Here is a 20,530-nt window from a genome sequence, read left to right as displayed (position 1 = left end):
ATGTAAAAGTGTCAGCAGTCTTTGGTCGTGCCAATAAGGATATATTATTCCTATCGCAATATTGTGCTTAAAAAAAGACGACCAATCCTTCACACTGCATCTATCTTTGGTTTCTTTTTTGCAGCTGATCACTGCATGTTCTTTCAGCATGGTTGTCAATATTTAGTGATAATCCAAATTTCAAAAAGGATTTTAGCTAATTTTTCTGGTCTGTTGGAATTTGAAAATACCTGTTTCACAGCTCGCATCTTATTCTCAGCCATAGATACTTTGAAAATAGGGCTATGTATGTATTTTGAGGGGGCTTAAGCAGTCTCTGTTCCCATTTGTGCCTTCTGTCAACTTCTGATCAAAGCAGAACACGCTCACATACACACTCCCTCAAACCAGCATGAAAAATGTGCGCACACGCATGTGCTCGGTTGCTTTAGTATTCCCTCAGGGTGTTGAGTAAGCCTGCATCGTGATGTTCCACTGATCACTACATAACATTGCATCAGTAGAAAATCCTCAATAAACCTGGAAACTGGCTTCTCTTCATTTTTGCTGTAAATATACGTTTTATCCTAGAAACCAGTGGGTTTGTCCTGGTTTACATATATTTACAGACATTTGGGGGTGCCAGCTGCATGATTGGAGACTCTGAAAGGTTTTATAGCACATGTACAAGGAGTCAAATAAATACATCAGCCACAAGCAATATAATTATGGACATAATAGGCCATTCATTTCACTAGTGGAACATGTTTCTTTTGGCATATTTTACAGAGCAAAGTTGTTGTTTTTTTTACCTGCATAGCTAATTTCTTAGAGAATTATGCTTTTATTTTTATATTTCCACTTATTCTCTAAATGTTTCTGCGATCAGAAATTATGATCATCAAAAGTAAAAAAAATTATGCCAAAATACGTATTTTTCGCCGGAGCGAACGGCTGCTAGAAAAGCGAAAGTCTCCCTGTGTTTGACCCTAGCGACGTGCCGTAATGTTGAATCCGGAAGTACAGCTGATGACAACTAAACAACATGTAAGCAACATTTAACGATACAAAAATGTTAAATACAATTGTGTTTTTAGATTTTTCTCGCCTAAACAATTGTTCGGTGTGTACTGTTCGTTCTTTCGACAATTTAAGAGTCTTTAAAACGCGAGCGAACAGTTAGCATTCAGGAATAATGAGCTCACCAAAACTTCTCGGCTTCAGTGCCACATCGCCACAAACTGACATCAGGGCCGCAGGCACTATCTGTGTTCGGAGACAGTAGCAAAACTAGTTGTTTCGTGGGTTTTCACCGTTTTCCTGCTTGTCAGCGTGTGATAAGTCCAGCATGTCACGTTGTAACTTACTTGTAGCTAAAGTTCCTCACAGCTAAGGCGATTTTGAGATCTGAAACAGTAGATAAACGTAAAACTTGCCATACAGCAGCAGCGAAGTAATACGCAAACGTTAGGTAAAGAGGACTTGGAGGATTTATTTAAGATGTTGAGGACTTAGTTACTTAATGACTGGCTGTTTGTTGGTCTGAGGGTGTTCTTCTTCTGCAGAATGAGAACAAATCACGTCCTTTCTAGGTGGGACATAGTAATGGATCAAGACATAGATGTAGAGCGTGATTCATAAGATTGCACTTCATGACAAATAGCAATGCTTTTTGAATTTTTCCACAGGGGCTGATTTTTGAAGAAGGTCATCAAGAGGCATAGTCCTCCAGTTGCAAGTCTACAGAGGATGAGCGGTGTGCACTGAATGTCAGAGCCTTCCACTGTGTCCTGACAAGTCGATTTCCAGTCAGCCATGGATCGAGAAGAGGAGGAGGAGGGGCTGACGGCCAAGGGAGCGAAGGAGGTGGACGTGTTTACGTCTGTGTGTTGCCTGGGTTACTTGTCCAGCATCAACCTTCTGGTGGCGGTGTGCGTCGGGATGTACGTACGCTGGGAGGTCACAGGTGAACCCATGATCCTGGTCATCTTCATCCTGGGCCTCTTCGTCCTGGGAATTGCCAGCATCCTCCATTACTACTTTGCTATGGAGAAAGCCAGCCTCAGTCTGTTTCATCTGTGGTTTGGCTTTCTGCTTGGACTCCTCTGCTTCCTCAACAGCCCCGTGTTGGCTTCAAATGTCAAAGAGCTGGTCGCCAACTATCTCCTCATAGCCAGTGTTGTCATGAAAGCGGTGTGGGCCGTGACCGAGCGCATCTGCAGCTCCATCCATTACAAACCCACCTTGCTAAAATCAGCTGAATGGCTGGAGCTTCTGGGATTTGGCATTGCCAGCACTGCCATGCTTCTTCAAAAGTCGATGGCAATAATAGGCTTGGTCGTGGGACTGGGGGCTCTAATTGTGGACTTGAGGATGAAATCCCTCCTCGCTTTTCCCAACCTGATCAGTTTTGCCTTAATTACCTCCCTCGTGTTTTTCCAGGCCTTAGACCTCCCAGCCAACCCTTATGCCTTAGGCTGCTACCTGGGCAGGCTGCTCTGTGAGCCTGTGTTAGATGTGTACTTCAGTGGACTGGGACCCTGTGAGCGCTGGATGCCTGTGCTGTCTTTGGGGAAGGTGTGGAGGAGGCTGTCCCTGTTTCCTCTGTGTCTGACTGAGCTGGCCTTCTTTGTCCTCGCTGCCTTCAACGTACAAACATCATTCTGTTTGAGTTACACTGTAATTTCTTTTATTGATGATATTTTTTCAGGATATGTTAAGTAACACTCTTCACATGTTGTTCACAGCTTGGCCACTTGGAGCAGTGGTATCTCGTCATCCCAGGATTCTGCCTGTTTGGCCTTTTCTGGGCCATCTGCCACATAATTTTGCTGATCACAATTTGGGGCTTCCACACTAAGCTGAATGACTGCCAGAAGGCCTGGCGGGCCCATCGATCAGGTAGCCGGAGTTTGGACCAAGTCATGGCTTCCCGCGGCATCCGACACTTCTGCCTCATTTCCGAACGCCTGCTCTTCTTTTGCCTGCTGTCTACAGTCATACTGGCGGCTGTGTCCTGGCAGGTAGAATCACAACATATTTAGATTTGCAGAGCAACTTAAATGAGGAGAATTTGAATCTGTGTTGCCTATTGTCTGCCGTGAACTGTGTCACATTTCCCACAGCACTGAAAGCACCGTTACTGTCATGTCACATTGCTACGAAATCTCTTGACTGCAGTCTGCATGTCAACAGAGACCTGGAACACCTCGTAAGTCACGCTGAGGGTCAAAGTCAAACAGATCCTCTTGCTGCTGTAGCACATTGACATTGTCATGACAACCCCTCTTTAAATGTACCGCACACTCGGATGATAGAAACTCTTCAGAGAGATGCTGGTGACTGTGTGCAGTTAGTGGCAGCTCCCCAAACTGAGGCACTTCTGCTCTCATGTGAAACAAATTTAATTAGCGCTTTAATATCCCCATCTCCCTGCATAAAGAGCAGCAATAACTTATTTAGCCTTATTAGGCGTTTACCTTGTAAGAGTCCCGTGGGCCTGAATCCTAATTTAAGATGTGCACATTGTTGATTCCAGCTGCTAATTTGCCTGAGACCGTTGGAGCTAGCTATGAGGTTTTTGGTCCTTTAAAAGCTATTTATTTACCAGTGCAGTAAATGTACGGTACTCTAACTGGCTGTCAATGAATGCAATGTTGTCACATAAGAGCATAAGAGCCGTGCCGGTACAGTCCCATCCGTGATAAATGCAGACCTCTGTGGAATTCAGAGTTTGGAGAAATCTTTACAGGCCACAGATTGTGGCGTGCGCAGCTTTTTGTCGAATGTACTGGGAGGAGTTTACGTCGAAGACTCGCCTCTTCATACGTTCAGAGTCTTTTTTTATCGTGTAAGCAGTATTTCTGTCATTCTTTTTTTTTTTCAAAGCCGGCGTCAGAATCACATTTGACAGTATGGATTGATTAAATAGCAGAATATCGATTTTTGTGAGCTTGCACAGCGCGGCTCCCCTGTTCAGAAGTCAGCTTTTGAATGCATTACTGTTAAGTGCAGAGCTGCTCATGAGCAGCTCTCACACAGCTTTCTACCGACTGTTGCAAATCATTTCTCAGCCCAGTGGATTGCATTATATTGTAGAGGCTGCCCTCGTGCCGCGTTGAGATTTATCTCCTTTATAATGCCGTTACTTAGCTCCTGGTGAATAAAGCATTGCGCATTTAAGTGGAATACATATTGGTAAATACATATAAGGCGTGTTCTAGCTTCTCCTCAGCGAGTGCGCCACTCAGTTTATCCTTAAAAAGCTCACAGAGCAGTTATCAGCTTGCATTCTGGGATAGTGTTTTTAAAACAATGCAGTTTTGCATGCGTCCAGCTGACTTTTCCCATCTGAAAATCTAATGTCTGCACAAAAGTATAACTGCTCCTAAGTGCACTTATTAAATTACCACCCCATGGTGACAGTTTGAGGTCATTTACCAATAAAGCCGATCACCTCAGTCCTGTTCAGCTGATCTTGACAGACTTTTCTGATGTTGGTTTGCCACACAAAAGCATCCGGTTTTGTAAAGAACCTCTTAGAAAATGAGAATCGCAGCCACTTGAGCACTCTGGAGCAAATTCAAACCCATCAGATCAATTCGGTCTCGCAAGCCAAGCCAGTCAGTGAGTAGTAGATGCCATTGCTGACTGTCGTCAAACCTGCCTGGAGCTGCCAGCAGAAGATGCAGATTGGTCCAAACTTGACTTTTTGCCACAGATAAATAGCTGGGAGCCTGGTGAGATGGATTCTCTCATGGTTGTGATTTCTAAATCTTGTGAGAATTCAGCTCCTTTGAAAGGTAATACTTCACCTCAGTGCTAAAGCTGGCATCACCTCCAGAACTAACTATGTGTTCTGTACATTTTTAAAGTTGGCATGGTTTGGCTTTCATCAGGAGAACTAGCAGACCGCCACAGATCTGACATAATGTAACCGTGACAGCAGGACAGAGGGAAGCATTTTGGGTTTAGCAACAGCTTCAGTAGGGCTAAACGAGGACTTTGACCTGTTTGTTTTTGTAGTGACTTTATTGATTTTCCGTGGCGCCTCTCGTGTGCATGCTTCCTTTACTTAATCACTTAAGATGTGTGGGTCAGCGGGTAATGCGATAGTCGCCCGGGAGGCGCTTTGTGTTATTGCACTGCTGTCAGAAAATCTGTTTTTGATGTTTTCCGTTGTGTCTACTGAGATCAGCTGATCCGTCAGGTTACTCCACACTTTTAGGGGACATCCCCGGGTGGAAGAATTCCTTCATACTCGTGCTTTTTTTAAACACATTTAGCCAGTTTGCATGTAAGTATCAAACAAAGGAATGCAGGCACATACACCGTTTTGGATATTTGGGATGTTATTTCTGCTGCTCTGCCTAACACAGCTTTTGTTTATCCGTTTCGTTACATCCTGTCATGTTTTGTCTTGAGATAATAGCGCAGTGTCAGCCCGATACTGTGTAACTGTCTCACCAAGTGTCACCGTGAATTAAGTTGGGCTGTGAGGGGTGAATAAAAGTGACTCTGATTGTTTGGATCTCTGCAGCCCTCCAATGGTCTCTTCCTCAGCGCTCTGCTGGTGGTGCTGCCCTCGGAGTCTCTGGCCCACGGCTTGTTCCACGAGCTTGGCAGCTGCCTGGGGGGAACCTGCGTTGGCTACGCATTGGTCATACCAACCTCTTACTGCAGGTACGGGTGTTTTCTGTGCTGAAAGTTTTCGAATCCTAACTTTTTATTAGATGACGCACATTTGGACTTCTTTGCCTCTGAGGTATAAGCAGTGCGTGTGTGACTGACATCATTGGTTCAAGCTCGTTTGATATATTTTACTCCTCATTTCATGTCACTTTTTGCTATCTAGTAAAAGTCAAGATGCCAAAAATACTCCATGAATCTCCGATGAATTGAATAGAAATACAGCAGCCATGTGAGAACAAAGGAAATAACATTTGGAAATGACTCAGGCAGTCAGTCACACAGAAATATGATGCAGCTTAGTTATGTTATTTATGATCATGGTTTTTATTTTCTATAATAGCTTTGGCTGTGAAACGTCAGGAGAAAATGGGGGACAAAGTGCTTCCTGCTCAGTCTAAATTGCAAAAATATGCAGCTTACTAAGAATGAGAATAAGAATTATCCTTGAAACTGTGTGTTTGGCCAGTTTGGGTGTTTTCTTTGGACAATCCAAAGCTTTTTTTTCATCCTCCTGGAGGTGCATCGTCACCTTCCTTTAAATTTGCACTTGATCTCCGTCAGCTAATCAGTATTAATACATGTGAGCATGCTCAGGACTACGTTTGGCTGATGTTGAAGCCTTTTTTGGCATCACAGGGGGGGTTGGTAAACATCTTCGCTCTCCTCACTTAACACAAACCCAACTGAAAAAATAGGCTAATAAGTATGCATTAATGTTTGGGCCCTGGAGGGATCGTTCCAGTGTTCCCTCTGCATACAAAGTTGCTCAGCTGGAGCAGTGAGATAGAACGGCTGCTTCCTCCAGCAGTGTGCTCTCAGATGATCAAGCCTTCCTGTATGTGGTGTTTCCACATATAAGAGCACCTCAGCTCTCTTCAAATCTGGCCTCTTTTAGACATTTTTCAGCGATTTTTACATTTCTGACCATTCTCCTCACGTTGAAGCTCTCAGCTGATAGTAGCATTTAGCATTCAGGAGGCATGCCAGCCTTGTTTAAGTCTCTAGGTGATTTTGGATGCAAGTCCTTGTCTTATTGGAACTGTGGAGGCTCTGTATGCATGGCTTTATCTGCAGGATCCATAGGGAGGGCCAAGAGCATGATGAGAATGCAGGAATGTATAATCGGCTGTTTGATGGCTGCAGATGATGTTTTCACAATGACAACACCACCTCAGGGACGTCAGAGGGGAGCGGGGTAAAGCAGGTAGGGCAAAACGATATGAAGGAAAGCACAAGGGGAGAAGTGGGGCTGTAAACAATGTGGGAAGGAGGCGATAAAAGTGAGGAAGGACAGACGGGAGCGAAGAGATGGGAGGAAATGGGAGGTGGGATGGAGCACCGAGACGGCTCTGGAGAAAAATAAGGACTGCTAGACATTTTTTTTTTTTAAAAGGATGAAAGAAAGGATGTCACAGGGGGGACGATGTGCTGAGAATCTCAAACACAAGCTTTCTCTCCTCCGGACCCCGTGAGATCTGCAAAGATTAAACAGGTTTAGGTGAACGTTGCGCTCGCCGAGTCATGCGCAGGTTGCACCGCGTCGTTTTAAGACCGAGAGTCTAACGGCTTTATCGTGGGATTTGGTAGAATTTAGTTGTTGTTGCTTGAAATTGGGAAGTTCTCCAAGAGGCCAGAAAAGATTAGAAAACGAAAAGCCGACTTCAGAGGAATTGTGTCAACATCAAAAATAAAAGCAGCACATCAGAGAGTGCTTTTCTTCTTCTCTGTGCTTCATGGAGGAAATAAGATCAGTCATCTGACATCCACATTAGAAAAACTCTCCCCCACCCTCATCAGGGAACGGTGGGGGGTGATAAAGGCGGCACATGGTGTAATATGAAGGCAGGTGTATGCAGATGTCTTTGGGTGTGAAGTATGACTTTGCCGTCCCACTGAGCCCAGAGATAAAGAATATATGGCCGCAGCTGATAGCTTTGGCTTGCTGTGTATCTCTTCTCATCTGCTTGTTACTGTTGAGCGGGGCTTCCTGCCACATGCATCCACGCATTCTTATATAAAACCACTTTGTCCTCAACTATCTTTGACCTCGGTTCCTGTCATTCTCTACTCCATTCCCCTCACTTTTTTTTTTGCCATTTTCTTACTTTGATTTCCTATTCCGTTTCCTATCCCTGAGGCTAATGTCATTTCCTACAGCAGTAATGTCCCCCCCCCCATCCTACTCTTCTTCCTCCACCGCCTATTCGCCAGCTTCTCTTATACCTCTCCTATCTGTCTCCCCTCTCATCGGCATTGCAGACAGCTCCTCCACCCTGGTGTGTCAATCTATCATCCTCTCACTAAAGAAAAAAAACTCAAAGTCATTCATTTCCTGTATGTTGTGTCCCTCGTCTCCCTTCCATCCCCGCTTCTGACAAGCTGCCTTACTTAAGACTTCTTTTGAGTAGATAAAGAAGATAAACAACCGAGTTTTTCTCACAGCTTATCATCTTTTTTTTTCGTTTTTCTGCACAGTGCCGGTGGCCAGCCCACTCTCCTTCCACCTGAGCACGTGCAGGAGCTGAACCTGCGCTCCACCGGTATGCTGAACAACATGCAGCGCCTCTTCTCCCACCACATGATCCAGACCTTCGGCTGCGACTACTCCACCAGTGGCGTCACCCTGGAGGCCGTGCAGAACAAGCTGCGCAACTTTCTGGAGCTCCGGGCGGCAGACGGGCCGCGTCACGACACCTATCTGATTTTCTACAGCGGACACACTCACAAAGCCTCTGGGGCCTGGGCGCTGGCTGGTGAGATCCACACACAGTCAAATGCATTATGTTCCAAATTAGTCCAATTCGTACAATTTTATTTCAAAAAGTTGCCAAGCGAAGGAAGCCAACAGATTGCATGAAAACTTTTCATTGTACAAAACAATTCAAAGTGCTTCACATAAAATAAAAGCATTGCAGCAGGGAGTGTAAGAAGCATTAAAAATACATAAAAGAATATAAAGAGAAACAAATAAAATAATTTAAATGAATTTAAAAACAAGCTCAAAGATAGATGTTCAAAGATATCGTGCAGATTTCATGCATAGACACATGAGAAAAGAAATGTTTTTAACCTGGATTTAAAAATGTCTCCATTTGGTGAAAGTTTAATCTCCACTGGCAGTTTGTTCCACTTGTTTGCAGCATAACAGCTAAATGCTTCTTCTCCCCGTTTAGTCTGGACTCTGGACTGGACCAGCTGACCTGAGTCCTTAGATCTAAGAGCTCTGCTGGGTTTATATTCTCTGAACATATCACAGATGTATTTTGGGCCTAAACCGTTCTGGGATTTGTAAACCATCAGCAGGCTTTTAAAATCTAAAAGAGGTGCATCATGGGAGCTCCCCCAGCAGTCTGGGCCTATAGCAGCTTAACTACGGGATGTTTCAGGGTCACCTGAGGCATCCCTAACTCTAAGCTTTATCAGAAAGGAAAGTTCTATTTCATCCTTACTGACCGCCAGAGGCGGTGCTTTCAAGCACTGGATGATACATCTTGCGCATGCGCAGGTCGAGTGTTAATACCAACAACGTCACTCGTGACCCCCTGCTGACCCCGGAGAGCCTATATACGTCCGGCAACATCAGCAGGTCAGTCCTTTTTCATCTTCTCGCTGCGCAAGGTAAGTACTGCGTCTGCATATGAGACGAATTCTAAAACCAATTCTACTTCATCGTTCGCTGCTGGTGGTCTCGCGACGTCCCGTCGAGGCTGCGAGCTGCTCGCCCTTCAGAGACCGCGGCGAACTGCCGAGAGGTATGTAACCTTTTTTTCCCTCGGCTGATGAAGTTTACTGACCAGCTGTTACAAGCGCCGGTCTAGGTAGCATGCTCGCTCCTTCTCCCGGTGCTGTGCGCTGCACGTGAGTAACAGTCTGTTTATAGTTGCATTGTCGGTGAAGCTACATTGCTAGCCCTCTCCCGGCATCTGTAACCTACTTATGTTAAGCGGCCAACTCGGTTGTGCCGGTTCTTTGATTTTGTTGCTGCTATTGTTCTGCCCCTCTCCTGGTGTAAGGCGGCGTTTGCGCCCCCCGCTCCCAGCACAGGTGGCCTATAGTGGTTGTCGGTGAAGGCTCCATTTGCGGCTCCCGCTCCCGGCATCCACCTATAGCTAATAGAACTTGCACTAGCCCCTCTCCTGGTGTAAGGCGGCGTGTGCGCCCCCAGCTCCCAGCACAGGCGGCCTATAGTGGTTGTCGGCGAAGGCACCGTTTGCGGCTCCCGCTCCCGGCATCCACCTATAGACGGTGTATAAATACAGCAATAGCCCCTCTCCTGGTGTAAGGCGGCGTGTGCGCCCCCCGCTCCCAGCACAGGCGGCCTATAGTGGTTGTCGGTGAAGGCACCGTTTGCGGCTCCCGCTCCCGGCATCCGCCTATAGATAAGTGTTTAAATACAGCAATAGCCCCTCTCCTGGTGTAAGGCGGCGTGTGCGCCCCCCGCTCCCAGAACAGGTGGCCTATAGTTGATTGTCGGTGAAGGCACCGTTTGCGGCTCCCGCTCCCAGCATTCATCTATAAGTAAAGAATTTTCTTCTGAAAAAAAAAAAAAAAGAAGAAATATATAAATAAGAATTAGTACATACGTACTATCGGCAAATATATGTGTGTGTGTATATATATATATATATATATATATATATATTTATATATTAGAGCTAGAGGTGGTCCCGACATGGATCACAACCACTCCTGCTCGGCCTGTATGGCTCCTCTACAGCTTGAGGATGGCCATGATCTGTGTCCTTCGTGCCTTGGCCTCGGACATCTGAGGCAGGGTCTCTCAGACGAGTCCTGCATGAATTGTGGCATCTTGCCTCATGCTGTCAGGGCTGCAAGGCTGGCCGAGGTAGAGCGCCTGTTGGGCCCTCCCTTGTCTCCCCAGTTGACCCCTGACCAGCGGCTGGCCCCGTCTCGGTCTAGCCGACCACGGCGTCGGCCTGCTGAGACTGCAGGCCCCACCTCCGGGAAGAGGGCCAAGGGGTCCAGGCTTACTTCTAGAGTGGATCAGCTGACAGCGGAGCTTGACAGCATGAAGTCCCTCCTCCTGGCTCTCCAGCCTGGGGCTGGAGCAACCCAACCAGGTGCCCTTGTTCCTCCAACGGCCTCCTTCGGTCCGGAGGAGGATGCGTTTTCCATAGCAGCTTCAGCTACTATGTTTCAGGACTACGCTTCGGACGTGCTCCTGGGAGACGAAGCCTCCCGTCCCTCTGCAGCGGGCTCCCTTTCTTCAGCCCGTAGCTCTGCGGGTGGCAGTGAGGAAGGCTCTGTGGGAGCCGCCATTCGTACGGCTCTAGCCAGGCTGCAGCTGGACGTGCCGCAGGCTCAGCCAGCTTCGGCCAGTGCCTTTTTCAGGCGCTCCTCAACCCCCGCTGAACTAACTGTACCTCCATCAGAAGAGTATCTGAGGGAATCACAGACGTTCTGGAGGGACCCTAGGGCCCCTGCCCGTCCGACAGCTGATGCTCGGACCCTGGCAGCCATGCAGGACGCATCCAAGTTCGGCCTGGACCGCATGCCAGCGGTTGAGCCCACTATAGCCGCCCTGATCGTGTCACCCGATGAGGCTCTGAGACGGGAGGCGAGGTGTCCTCGCCCCCAGTGCCGGGTTACGGATGATTTGCTGTCGAAGGCCTATGAGGCGGCAGCACGCATGGCTCGCATGGGTAATTCCATGTCCCACCTGCTGCTCGCCCTGTCATCATCCCTGCAGGAGACCGAACTGGACTCTTCTGTCCACAGTGTTACTGACGCCTCTCTACAGGCCTTTGCACTGATGTCTAGGGAGTTGGGACGGGTAATGGCAACTCTCGTTCAGGCTCGCCGCCAGGTTTGGTTGGCGCAGTCCCCTCTCTCTGAGGCCTGCAGAAGAACCCTCCGCAGTGTTCCGGTGGAACCGGGGGAGCTGTTTGGCTCCGCGGCTCTGGAAGCCCTCGAGCGCACGGTCCAAGCTGGGAAGACCCGACAGCAGCTGTCTGAGCTTCACAGAAGCGCTCCGCCGCCTGGCGACCCTAGGGGCCGTCCAGCTGCCTCGCAGCGCGGCACCCACTCACGGGCCAGGGGCCTCCCTCGGCCCCAGTACTCACGCCCACAGCCTGCTCAGCGGCAGGCACAGTCCTTTCGGGCGCCTGAGCGACTGCCCCCTGGGCAACCTCGGGTCTCACGTACTGCCCGTCGTGCCCCTGGAGCCCCTAGAGGTCGGGGGGCCCGACGCAGAGGCCACGGGGCCGACCGTCGGCCTTTTTTCCCAGCAGCAGCTCAGCTACTGGGCTGCTTCCACCAGGGACCCGTGGGTTCTTTCCACCTTGACCCACGGGTACAAACTTCAGTTCCGACGTCGGCCCCCGACCCATGGCCGAGTCAGGATGACTGTCATCCGCGACCCGGCGAAAGCCCGAGCCCTCGCCCAGGGGCTGTTCATCCTCCTGGGCAAGGGTGCCATCGAACCGGTAGACCCCCTGTTGCACCCCGGGGGGTTCTACTTGACTTACTTTCTGGTAGCAAAGAAAGATGGCGGATTTCGACCTATCCTCGACCTCAGGAACCTCAACAGGTTCCTGAAGGTCTTGAGGTTCCATATGTTGACCACTGCAGAGGTTCTGCGTACGGTCTCCAGAGGGGAGTGGTTTACCTCCATAGACCTGGAGGATGCCTACTTTCACGTTCCTGTGGCGCCACACCATCGGCAGTTTCTGCGATTCGCCTTTCAGGGGCGTCATTTCCAGTTCAGGGTGCTCCCGTTTGGTCTCTCCCTCTCCCCACGGGTGTTCACCAGGTGTGTGACGGCAGCCCTCTCGCACCTACAGTCGCGGGGCATGAAGATCTTGCCGTATCTGGACGACTGGCTCGTCTGTGCGCCGTCCCAGTCTCAGGTGGCCCTCGACACGACGTGTCTTCTTTCCCATGTGGCCCGTTTGGGCCTCAGGGTGAATTTTACAAAGAGTGGCCTGGTCCCATCACAGAGCACAGTTTTTCTTGGGGTGACCCTCGATGCGGTCACCATGATGGCCTGCCCGTCGCCACGGCGGGTGAACGACATCCTCCGCCACCTCCTCCCGTTTCGGGAAGGCAGGCGGTTCCACTATGTGGAGTTCTTACGCGTCCTGGGGAAACTGACAGCTGCGGCTGCTGTGGTCCCCTTAGGATTGCTGTCGCTGCGTCCCCTCCAGAGGTGGTTGCACAGCTTTCACCTGGACGCCAGGAGACACCGGCACAGGAGGCTTGCGGTGTCCCACCGTTGCCTTCTTGCTCTGGCCCCGTGGAGGAAGCGTTCGTTTCTCCTCCAGGGCATGCCCATGGGCTCCATTGCATCCCATCGCGAGGCAGTCACGACGGACGCCTCCCTCTCGGGGTGGGGCGCCGTGTGGCAGAACCGGACGGCTCAGGGGCTGTGGCCGGCGCGGGACCGCTCACAGCACATCAACGCACTAGAGCTGCGGGCTGTACACAGAGCGTTGCAGGCTTTCCTCCCTTTCTTGAGGGGCCGACATGTACTCGTACGGTCGGACAATGTTTCGGCCGTCTCCCACATAAACCACCAAGGTGGCACCAGGTCTGCACTGCTACTGCAGGCATCCCGGGACCTCCTGCTGTGGGCAGCACCACGCTTAGCCAGCCTAAAGGCAATGTATTTGCCCGGGGAGCGCAACCAGACGGCGGACTTGCTCTCCCGTGGCAAGCCTCCGCCGGGGGATTGGCAGCTCCATCCGGAGGTGGTGCTCAATATCTGGGCCACCTTCGGCAGAGCAAATGTGGACCTCTTTGCCTCAGAAGAGTCGACCCATTGCCCCCTCTGGTTCTCCCTGACAGAGGAGAGCAGTCCCCTGGGACAGGATGCTCTGGGCCACGACTGGCCAGAGGTTCTCCTCTATGCTTTCCCGCCGATCCCTCTGATAGTCCCTACGCTACAGAGGGTCCTCCAGCAGGGCCACAGGCTGCTGTTGGTAGCCCCCCTTTGGCCAGGGAGGACGTGGTTTCCACTGCTGCACAGGCTCTGCAGGGGTTCCCCATGGCGCCTCCCCGACAGGAGGGATCTCCTGTCTCAGTGGCAGGGTCGGATCTGGCATCCCGACCCGTCCCGCCTGCAGCTGTGGGTCTGGCCACTGCAGGGCCCGACCCGATGCTGACTGAGTGCTCTGGCGAGGTATGCCATACCATCCTAAACGCGAGGGCGCCTTCTACCCGGGCGCTTTATGAACAGAGGTGGCGGCTGTTCACTACATGGTGCTTGGACAGGGGTGAGGACCCTGTGCACTGTCCTGTCCCTAGGATTCTGGAGTTCCTCCAGTCACTCCTGGATGACGGCCGGTCCCCCGCTACCCTGAGGGTGTATGTGGCGGCCATTTCCTCTCGGCATGCTCGAGTGGATAACGGCACGGTGGGAAGCCACAGGTTGGTGTCCCTTTTCCTGAAAGGTGCGCGGCGGCTGCGCCCCCCACGAGTGCGGCGCACCCCGCCATGGGATCTGCACCTGGTGCTCGGCGCCCTGTGCGCGCCTCCCTTTGAACCCCTTGCTCAGGCAGGGCTGAGGTGGGTCTCCGCTAAGACCGCCTTTCTACTCGCTATCGCGTCAGCGAAGCGCGTCGGGGAGCTGCATGCTCTGTCGGTGAGCGACTCCTGCATGAGGTGGAACTCGGATGGCTCAGGGGTTTCTCTATGGCCGAACCCCGCTTTTCTCCCGAAGGTGCTGTCTTCATCTAACAGACCTATCCACCTGGCACAGTTTGTTCCCCCGGAGGGGGAGGACAGGTTACGCCTACTGTGCCCTGTGCGGGCTCTGAGAGCCTACGTGGCCGCGACTGCCGGTATCAGGCAGTCGGACCAGCCCTTCCTCTGCTACGGTGGCCCTCGGAGAGGCTGTGCGCTCTCTAAACAGCGACTGTCTCACTGGGTGGTGGACGCCATCACCCAGGCATATGAGGGAAGTGGGCGCCCCCAGCCAGCTGGGGTGAGCTGCCACTCCACCAGAGCTGTCTCGACCTCATGGGCAGCCCTACGGGGCGTTCCCCTGGAAGACATCTGTGAGGCAGCGTCATGGGCGTCACCGAGTACCTTCTCCAGGTTCTATCGGGTGAATGTTGCCACTCCCAACCCGTTGGCTGTGGTCCTGCTGCCCGACTCTGCTGCTTCCTCTCAATAAAGTGAGTAAGTGCCGGATTCCTCGTGACTCTTCTGGTATTAGTCATCCAGTGCTTGAAAGCACCGCCTCTGGCGGTCAGTATGGATGAAATAGAACGAAAGTTACGTATGTAACTACGGTTCTATGAATCCTGGATGACCGCCAGAGCGTTCTGTCACTCAGAATCCTCGTATACTCGCGAGAAGATTCTGTAAGGACTGACCTGCTGATGTTGCCGGAAGTATATAGGCTCTCCGGGGTCAGCAGGGGGTCACGAGTGACGTTGTTGGTATTAACACTCGACCTGCGCATGCGCAAGATGTATCATCCAGTGCTTGAAAGCACCGCCTCTGGCGGTCATCCAGGATTCATAGAACCGTAGTTACATACGTAACTTTCGTTTTCAGCCTGATCTTAAAGGTAATTTTGACAAAATGCAGGTGAAAAAACCCCACTATGAATAAAAAGTCTTTCACAAACTAAAAACCACTTTATACTCTTCAGTTGAAACAAAGCAACTTCCGAGTGATGAAATGTTCAGCTGGAAACCTTAAAATTAAAAGAGGTGGCAAAGGGAAAAATGTGACGCAGAGTAAGTGCTGGGAAGCATTCGGGTGTCTCTGCAAATGGATAAAAAGTTAGGATAAAATATTTCTGTCCCGAAGGAAGTGGTCCCCTTCATAATACATCAAAGGTCACTGAATGGTTGGAGTATGACATGGAAAAGGCCTGCGAGTCATCAGATCCCAGCATTTTATTCATTATTGGGATTATGCATGGTCGGACTAATATATATTTTTGTATGTTTTAAACATCAAAAAGTGACTTTTGATATTTTTAAATGCATCACAAGCTTCATCTCTTCAAAGTTATCTCGTTCAGACAATAAATAATTCCCCAAGACTTGAACTAGAGTTTAAAAAAACAAAAAAAACAACAAGTGTTGATTGAGTCTGCAGCAGGAAGATAACAGTTTGCAGCCAGAATGAGTCTGATTTCTATCCCTTTCATCATTTCCAGTCCCAGTCAGTCGGGCTGGCTCGCACAGATCAGACAAACCAGACGTAAGAGTTCAAATTGCCTCAATCGACTCCGTTCAAAGTTGCGATTCCGACGGTGAGGATTCTGTGAAAGTGACTGCATCCACGAGGTTAACGCCGTGTCAGCTCCTGCTCCTCTGTTCACAGATTACTTCACGTATTATCACTACGTGCGGCTGCAAACACCGAGGGAAAGATCCCCGCTGAAAAGATAATCACGTCCCTGAGTCACCATCCTGAAGGGTGGAGTTGCCTTCACTCTGCCGGTAGATGTTTAGGCGTCCTTGGCAAAGTGGAGGTGTTATATTGACTTCCTTTACTTGGGTTTATGACTCCTTTTATCCCATTCCTGCAGGAGGCGAGAGTCTCACCCTGGCCCAGTTGCTGGACATGTGGAAGGAGAAGCACGCCGGCCACTGTTCCCGCCTGATCGTGGTCCTGGACACGGAGAACTCCCTCCCTTGGGTCAAGGAGGTGCGCCGGGTGGAGGGAGTCTATGTGGCGGTGCAGGGAGCCGAGCTGGCGGCCTCCAGGATGGACCCAGAAGGCGGAGACGTCCCCTTCCTTGGTGACTTCACGTCGGAATGGGTGGAGTTCAACTGCAACCCGGCCAGTGACACCCAGTGGTCCGAAAAGGGGAGGGCCGTGACGGCGATGTACGCCGTGTCCAAACGCTGGAGCGACTACACGCTTCACCTTCCCACCGGGAGCGACGTCGCCAAGCACTGGAAGACCCACTTTCCCAAGGCTACGTATCCCCTGGTGCACCTGTCCAACTGGTGCTGCGGCCTCAACCTGTTCTGGTTCTGTAGCGTGTGTTTGCGCTGCTTCAGGAGGTGCAAACTGGCCTGGTTCCCCCCGGCCGTACTGGACACTGGGCAGGGCATCAAACTGGTGCACTCATAGATGGCATCCGGCTCGATTTAGCTGGATATGAAGTGTTTGTGTTTGAGAAGAAAGACTGTACTTCTGCACCTGTTATACTGAATGCACCAACCAGAAGATATGCATCAAAACGTTGAAACTTCAAACCATTTGAATACTTTTATTTTTACATCGGATTTAACTTCTGATGTCTTCACACAAGAAGAAGATAAAGACCAAAAGTTTACACTTGGGATCAGTTGGTTACGTGTATATTTTTAAATAGTTTTCTTATGCTTCTGACCTTTATTTCCTGTTTAATCGAAAAGAAAATGATTGCGTGCCATAATTATCTGTAACGTAGTGCCTTAAAGTGGGGTTTTGGATCATCATTTATCAATACGTACCCCCCCCCCTTATCTTCATTTGTTTAGTTGGGATGAAATGACTGTTGTGGGTCTGAAGGTGTGTCTTTCCAAAGTGGTTCAACTGTAATACTGGCACCTTATTCCACATGTGTCTTAAAACGTCAGAACAAAACTTGTGTAATAAACTGAAACAAATCAAACTGTCTGATGTAGTCGAGAAATGCGAAGAGGCAGCGTGAGTTTGATTAGATTCAAACGGATGTGAACAGGAAGGAGAAAGTGACGGTTGCCTTATCGTCCCTGGCTTAACGGACACTCGGTAAATACAGATTCTACTCCGTGGAAAGGCGAACGTTTCTTGGCAAATATTAGGATTATGAGCTGCATGGAGATGAGAATGGGTCATAAAACGATACGTGACACGTTCTCTCCGAGGGGATCTGCTCACTCCACTTTCTCCTCGGACCCACGGATGTGTTCTAGGCACCGCTGGGCGTCCTGGCTCGTGCACCGTGGGCAGCGTTTGGTAAGACCTTGAGAAGATGGAAGCTGTTTTTTTTTAAGGTAGTAACACAGTATTTGACACATATGAGCAACAAGCTGAGTGCCGACAGCAGCTTTAGTGGAGCACATGCATGTAAAAGCAAGTTGTGGGTGCACTCTTCATGCTGTAGCATGGAAGCTGGGGTCAAACGCTAAGGTGAGGCATTCATGTATATAGTTGGAGTAATTAAGAATATTATATTACGAGGTAGATTCACCTCCTAAAACATGATTAGCTAATAAAACAGCCAGCTGCCTCCAAAGCCCTGGTGGATTAGCTGAGTCAGGCCTCACTGCAGCACACACATCAGCACAGATACATGTGTGCATCCACCAATTCTTCCCCGCCTTGCTCTGTTGCTGTGGGGTAATTAGTGCCCGTCATTTCTACTGATAGTTGAGGAAATAAATGCATTCAGAAGATGAGTCTTAGCACCAGAACTTTATCAATTTAACAGCTGTTTCTCTGTTTGCGTTTATCCTGCTGCAAGGTGATTCATTCTACCATTTAATCATTATTAAACTACATTTTGATCCAACTATTAAGCATATGGTCTATTCTTTCTATTCATTGTTATCTTAAATAGTTGTCTGTCCTATTAGCTATTAGCTTTCTATGATTTTTAAAGCTAAAATGATCTCCTTAATCACTTCCCCCCTTTTTCTCTTTCTATTTTGCTTTAAAGGAGCCAGATCCTTTTTTTAAATAAACATTTTTGACATTTTCAGAGGAATATGTCTCATTTCTATGTCTAACAGAGGCACCCAGCTCAAGGAATGAGGCAGTCTTGCATCTACACATAACAGACAACTTGGCAAAGAACCCATTTTATATTTCATTTGATGGCTTAAAATTGTATTTTTCCACCAATGTTGTTCCCAAAGAGCTATTACTTTAAATCTTGGCACATCTAGGCATAATGGGCAGTTTGTCCCTAAAATGCTATCTGCAGCAGATGAACAGGATCTGATAAGGATGTCCTTAAGAAAATTGGGAAAACAATCCAGCAAAGACCTGACACAGGAGCTGAGAGATGCATCTTGACCTTCAGCTGATCCATCTGCTGTTGGCCCAAGCCTCATCAGAAATGGGCTCCATGGAAGGGTGGCTGTCAAGAAGCCGTTCTTAAGGAAGGGAAACAGGGAGAAAAGGCTGAGCTGTGCCAAAGGACACAAGAAGTGGGCTGAAAATCAGTGGCAGCAGGTCTGATGGAGGGATGAATCCTCCCCAGAGCCCGAAGCTCAACATTACTGAAGCAGGGTGGGATCATGTTGACAGAGAACGGAACAAAAGGCAGCCCACATCCAAAGAAGAGCTTTGGGATGTCCTTCAAGAAGCCTGGAGAACTATTCCTGAAGACTCCTTAAAGAAAGGACAGAAAGCTCGTCTGAGAGGGTTCAGGCTGTGTTGGAGGAGAAAGGAGCTCAGAGCAGATATTCACTTTAAAGCTGCTCAGAACTGCCTCATTCTTGCATATGTTTTGATAAATAGATTGCTGGTATGATGGGAAACGATTGAAAAATGAGGGCTCGGCGTTGCACAGTAATGGGGGGAGAGAGTACACACTCAGCAGCATCACTTCTCCAACTTTACTTTGTCCTGCTTTCCAAAAGGCCTGCTCGCTGTGACTCGCAGTATGTCTGACATTGAAATGTCAAAGCCATTATCTCAAATTACAAGGGCATTTAGTGGCCGTTTAACCATGCGGGACTCCCCGCCACGCGGAAGGGCAGCCCAAATCTCCCAGCTCTCGGGGAGATTTCTCAACATTGCACTTTCCCTGACAACCATATGGTCATTTTAATATCATAGTTTGTAACAGAAGCCGTGTTAGTTGGCAGGGAGCTACCTGGCAGCTGGCTTTGGGTTCATGTTTACAAATCAATCTTCTTATCTAACTTGGCGGGGAAGTGAATAAACATTCAGAACAGCTTCTTTGACTACCGTGGGTGCAGTTTTGCACGTGTGGGGCAGATGATGAAAGTCTTTCCAGAACAGTCAGTTAAGGTTTCGATCACCTTGAAAGTTCACTGACACGACAATGTCGGCTGAAATATGAAGATTTTATAAATTCAGCTCAGAGACGTGAAAAGATTATTCATGATACACGGATTCGAAGTAGCTTTGGGCAAGATTTTCAAGCAGCTGCAGAAGTAAAGCTGAGAGAGCACACCTTATATTCTCAGTTATAACATATATATATATATATATATATATATATAAAGTGAGGGTCAAGATTATGAGAGGATAAACAAGTGGAATGCATTTTGTGTGGGCAGGCATCTGGATTTTACTGTTCCACTCTTATCTTTTCATGCAAACCTCCACCCGTGTTGCTTTATCTGGACCAGAAACCTGCACAGATAAACATTGTGTAAATCTATGCTGCACGCACTGGTATCAGGATGAGATCTGAAACCTTTTCAGTTGTGCCATCAGAAAGATCCTTTGGTTTAGACTCATCCTAAATCCAATGGAGCTGTTGGTTCTCCTAAACAAGCAAATATACTCAGTGAGAGCCAGATGATGCAGATATATCCCTGATTCAATTAAAAGTGCAAATCGGAGGCTAACAAGACTGTCAGCGATCTGTGTGGGATCGGAGGTTCTGTAATTAGCTGTGTTGTCACAGTTGGGTTGAGGCGGGACAGGACGAGGCAGAGCAGGGCTGGTGAAACAGATGAGTTTTCTATTCTCGTCTCACATCTGGGAGTCCAGATGTCTCCCCAAGTCATCCCAGGTTTCACCCGGTAGGATCGTTCCACTGACAGTCATGCAATTTTCACGGCTTGTGCCAAGGAGATTCCTTCAAAGCAAAGTTACAAACACATCAGAGAAGGATTCTCTTTAGGTGAGAACTACATGCAACGATGCAACCTCTGGTTGATCACAGGACCGGCACAGGGACAAACAGCCATGCTGCTCACAG

General features: G+C 49.0%; 1 protein-coding gene across 1 annotated transcript; it reads left to right on the top strand.

The window, feature by feature from the left end:
- The first annotated feature begins 967 nt into the window (after positions 1–967).
- tmem168a (transmembrane protein 168a) lies at positions 968–17,257 on the top strand. The gene is made up of 6 exons (XM_075471400.1): positions 968–1,026; positions 1,668–2,628; positions 2,727–3,002; positions 5,519–5,661; positions 8,146–8,423; positions 16,181–17,257. The coding sequence occupies exons 2-6, from the start codon at positions 1,795–1,797 to the stop codon at positions 16,729–16,731; spliced, it is 2,082 nt and encodes a 693-aa protein (XP_075327515.1). The 5' UTR covers positions 968–1,026; positions 1,668–1,794; the 3' UTR covers positions 16,732–17,257.
- Positions 17,258–20,530: the final 3,273 nt, after the last annotated feature.

Source organism: Odontesthes bonariensis, chromosome 8, assembly GCF_027942865.1.
Source record: "Odontesthes bonariensis isolate fOdoBon6 chromosome 8, fOdoBon6.hap1, whole genome shotgun sequence".
Lineage (NCBI taxonomy): Eukaryota > Metazoa > Chordata > Actinopteri > Atheriniformes > Atherinopsidae > Odontesthes > Odontesthes bonariensis.
This window is presented reverse-complemented; position numbering and strand designations above follow the sequence as displayed.